This window comes from Gekko japonicus, unplaced genomic scaffold (assembly GCF_001447785.1).
Source record: "Gekko japonicus isolate JY-2015 unplaced genomic scaffold, Gekko_japonicus_V1.1 scaffold3856, whole genome shotgun sequence".
NCBI lineage: Eukaryota > Metazoa > Chordata > Lepidosauria > Squamata > Gekkonidae > Gekko > Gekko japonicus.
In genome coordinates this window covers 103,058-107,329 of record NW_015175485.1, presented here as the reverse complement: position 1 = coordinate 107,329, position 4,272 = coordinate 103,058, and the positions used below count along the sequence as shown (strand labels likewise).

The following is a 4,272-nucleotide window of genomic DNA, read 5'->3' as shown; positions in this document are numbered from 1 at the left end:
GATTGAGAAGACGCGGGGGGAATCGGGGAGTGGTCCGGGTCAAAATGCGGCTGCGCAGCGAATAGTGTGAAATTGACCAATGCAAGCAGAGGAAACAGAAGAGCGAGGGCAGCACAGCTGCTTGTGATTCCCCACTCCTCCTCCACTTGCAGCTGCTGGATGACCTTGGGCAAGCCATAGTTCTGATAAGAGCTGTTCTTGAAAAAAGAACCGTTTCTGTCAGAGCTCTCTCAGCCCCACCCACCTCACAGGGTGTCTGTTGTGGGGAGGGGAAGGGAAAGGAGCTAGTAAGCCGCTCCGAGACTCCGAGTGAAGGGTGGGGTATAAATCGAATCTCTTCTTCTTCTTCTTAAAGAACAGGTAGACTGCTCCTGGCCAGTGTTCCCTCTAAGCTGAGTTAGTGTGAGCTAGCTCACAGTCTTTTAGCCTCCGGCTCACACATTTTTGTCTTGGCTCAGGAAGGAGGGCTCCAGAACACACTAATTTATGCAGTAGTCAGATCGCTCACTCACAACTTTAATGCCAGTAGCTCACAAAGTAGAATTTTTGCTCACAGGACTCCGCAGCTTAGAGGAAACATTGCGTCCTGACCAGTCACTATCTGGCCTGTTGTTATCTCGGACCCTTTCCTGTCGCTCCTGGAGTACCATTGGCGGGATGTACTTTTGGCCGCAGTCCCCGCGCCACTGAGCATCTGGCAAAGGCCTCCCTCTGTCTGCCCTGCTGCCCTCACCAAGCCTCCAAGCAGGATGAACGAGCCACAAGGAAACTGGGCAGAGATGGGCTAGAGAGATCAAGCGAGGCCTGCCCTTTCCCCATTCCACGCCACCCCCCGTCTTCCGTCAACTCACCAGGGCTGGCGTCTGTGGGCGCTTCCCTTCCCTTGCCGCTCCATTCGCTCTCCGCCGAAGAAGCCACATCCTGTTGCACAAAGGAGATGGCGTCATTCATGGATGCCGGGATTTCTGTCCGTAGAAAGGCCAACGGGGAGAAAAGGATGCACCGAGATTAGCTTGCTCCCCACTCTGTGCCATGACAGCGTGCTTGGATGAAATGACATCACGGGATGAGAACGGCCAAAAAGAGGACCAAGAGCTGCCCCTCTTCCTATACCAGGATGATAATCCTACCCATCACCTGGCTAGTGATTCTCAAAAGGCGGGATCAGGACCCAGGAGTGGATCCTGACTTTCTTGCAGCTGGGTCACGGAGGAGAAGAAGAAGAAGAAGAGATTGGATTTATACCCCTTGCCCTTCACTACCCAAAGTTGTCTCGGAGGGGCTTACAAACTCCCTTCCCTCCCCACAACAGACACCCTGTGAGCAATATTCCCTCTAAGCTGTGGAGTCCTGTGAGCAAAAATTCTATTTTGTGAGCCACCAGCATTAAAGTTGTGAGCAGGCAGGTGATTTGGCTACTGCATAAATTAGTTTGCTCTGGACTGGAGCCATCGTTCCTGAGCTAAGACAACAATGTGTGAGCTGGAGGCTAAAACACTGTGAGCTAGCTCACACCAACTCAGCTTAGAGGGAACATTGCAGGGAGGTGGGGCCGAGAGAGCTCTTGACAGAAACTGCTCTTTTTTCAAGAACAGCTCTGATCAGAACTATGGCTTGCCCAAGGCCAGCCAGCCAGGTGCAAGTGGAGGAGGAGTGGGGAATCAAACCCGGTTCTCCCAGATTAGAGTCCACGCACTTAACCACGACACCAAACTGGGGAAGGCAGCAGGACGACGTGAGCTGGGAGAGGAGGAGACCCAGTCTCAAATGTGAGTTTCCCCTTGCAGATGGTGTGAAATGGCCAAGAAATACTGCTGATTGCTCATAAATGCCACACTGATCCAGGCTTCGGTAACCTCACAGCTGGACTACTGCAACACGCTCTACATGGGGCTACCCTTGAAGACAACCCAGAAACTACAACTGGTCCAGAATGAAGCAGCTCGAGTATTGTCAGGGGCTAGCCACCAGGAACATATGTTGCCTGTTTGGAAAAGGGCTACATTGACCGCTAATCTGTTTCCGGGTTCAACTCAAGGTGCTTATAACCTTTAAAGCCCTTCATGACCTGGGACCCACATACCTGAAAGATCGTCTTCCTTTCATACATCCCTGTGTGCCAAGTATGATCATCAGGCAGCAATCTGTTGGCTGCCCCAACACATAGGGTGGCCCATTTGCCACCAATCAGGGCCGAGGCCTTTTCCCTCATGGCTCCAGTTCTGTGGAAGGGGCTCCCTAAAGAGGTGACCCCCCCCCGGGAGATCTTTAGAAGACGCTGCAAGGCCTGTGCCTGGCCTCTTGAAAGGGTATAAACAGCAGGCATCTTTTGAGGGGGGGGGATGGGGTCTTGTTATTTTATCTTTCATAGAATCATAGAATGTTAGAGTTGGAAGGGACCTTGCAGGTCATCTAGTCCAACCCCCTGCACTCTGCAGGAGCATAGCCGAAAGATAGCCCTACATACCTACAACATACCCAAAAGATGGTCATCCAGTCTTCGCTTGAAAACATCCAGCGAAGGAGCATCCACCACCTCCCGAGGCAGTCTGTTCCACTGCTCAACCACTCTCACGGTTAGGAAGTTTCTCCTGATATTTAGCCAGTATCGACTCCCTTGTAATTTCCACCCATGAGATCTAGTCTTGCAATCCAGAGCAAGAGAGAATATATCTGCTCCATCTTCTACATGACAGCCCTTCAGATACTTGAAGACTGCAATCATGTCCCCTCTAAGCCTTCTCTTTCCCAGGCTAAACATACCCAACTCTTTCAGCCTTTCCTCATAAGACTGGGATTCCAACCCTCTCACCATCCTGGTCGCCCTCTTCTGGACATGCTCGAGCTTGTCAACATCCGTCCTAAAATGTGGTGCCCAAAACTGGACACGGGACTCCAGGTGAGGCCTGACCATAGCAGAATAGAGCGGAACCACCACCTCCCTTGATCTCGACACAATGCCTCTGTTAATGCATCTTAAGATTTCGTTTTATCTGGAGATGTTTTAAGTTACTATCGGAAGCCACCCCGAATCACAAGAAAAGGTGGGATATAAATACTTCAAGAAATATAAACATGAAAAATAAAATATAAACTTTTTCGTGTCAACTCACGTGAACATGAGCTTCCTGTGTTTTATACTGGGTTGGGAAAAAATGACATGGCGTACCTTTGCAAGGGGAGGGTGTAAAAAGGGCCCCCCCAAAAAGCAGAGTGCATTTAGAACCAGGCCCTGCTTCAAACGACTGGAAAACCAGTGGGCTGGGTAGATACCTGGAAGGACTACACCAGACTGATGGCAGCCTGTTTTACGGCATAAAACTCTCCAGTTCTGAGCCATGGAAATGCAAACTTCATGCCAAATGTCATGCTCAGTAAGAAGAGAAGAAGAGATTGGATTTATACCCCGCCCTTCACTCGGAGTCTCAGAGCGCCTTACAATCTCCTTTCCCTCCCCCTCCCCACAACAGACACCCTGTGAGGTCGGTGGGGCTGAGAGCGCTCTCTCAAGAACTGTTTATACTGGGTTCTTGAGAGAACAGCTCTGAGAGAACTTGTGACTGACCCAAGGCCACCCCATCAGCTGCATGTGTGTCAGGATCTGGAATGTGGAGGAGTGCCCTCCTCCTCATTCACAGCTCTTCCCTGTCCAGCTACTGTGCGCTATCTCCAGCTAAATTTACTCTGCTGGGAAAGTAACGGCTTTTCGCTGTGCCCGCTTGCTTGATATTGCCGCATGCGTGAACTATACCCATTGACTTCAGCTCATTAGGGGGGGATGTTTGATTTCACTATAAGTCAGAGGCCCTTATACTGTCGGCCATTCCTGACAAAAGCTGCATACGTGTTCTTTAGTACTGGAAACACTAATAAAGCAGTTATCTTCTTCTGAAGCCCTGTGTGGTGTGAACTGCCTAAGGACCCTGACAATGTGGAGGTACGGGGAATCAAACCCAGGTCTCCCAGATTAGAGTCTGCACTCCTAACCACTACACCAAACTGGCTCTCAGTAAAGACATGTTATGTAAATTCACACAGAGTTGTGCTCATTTGAGGCATCTATATATCTAATTCTCAAGTCGCCCCCTGATGTGCGGATGCTTAAATCCGCTCATCGGGGGGATCTGGGGGGGAGGGAGAGGTTTGTGCGCACATGGGGCGGTCTCCTCGTGTGCACAAAAATCCTAAATCTGCAAAAAAACATCGGGGGGATGTTTAAATCCCCCCGAAACTCACAGAGCGCCCCCTGCGCATGCGCAGGGAACGCTCTGC

The 4,272-nt window shown here is 50.7% G+C and overlaps 1 protein-coding gene across 1 annotated transcript in view; it reads right to left on the bottom strand.

Moving 5' to 3' along the window:
• LOC107122839 overlaps positions 1-4,272 on the bottom strand; it is a 50,893-nt gene that overhangs the window by 2,768 nt on the left and 43,853 nt on the right. Inside the window, exon 11 of the mRNA XM_015425978.1 lies at positions 852-965. Coding sequence (XP_015281464.1) covers positions 852-965 — 114 coding nt within the window. The remainder of the gene's footprint in view (positions 1-851; positions 966-4,272) is intronic.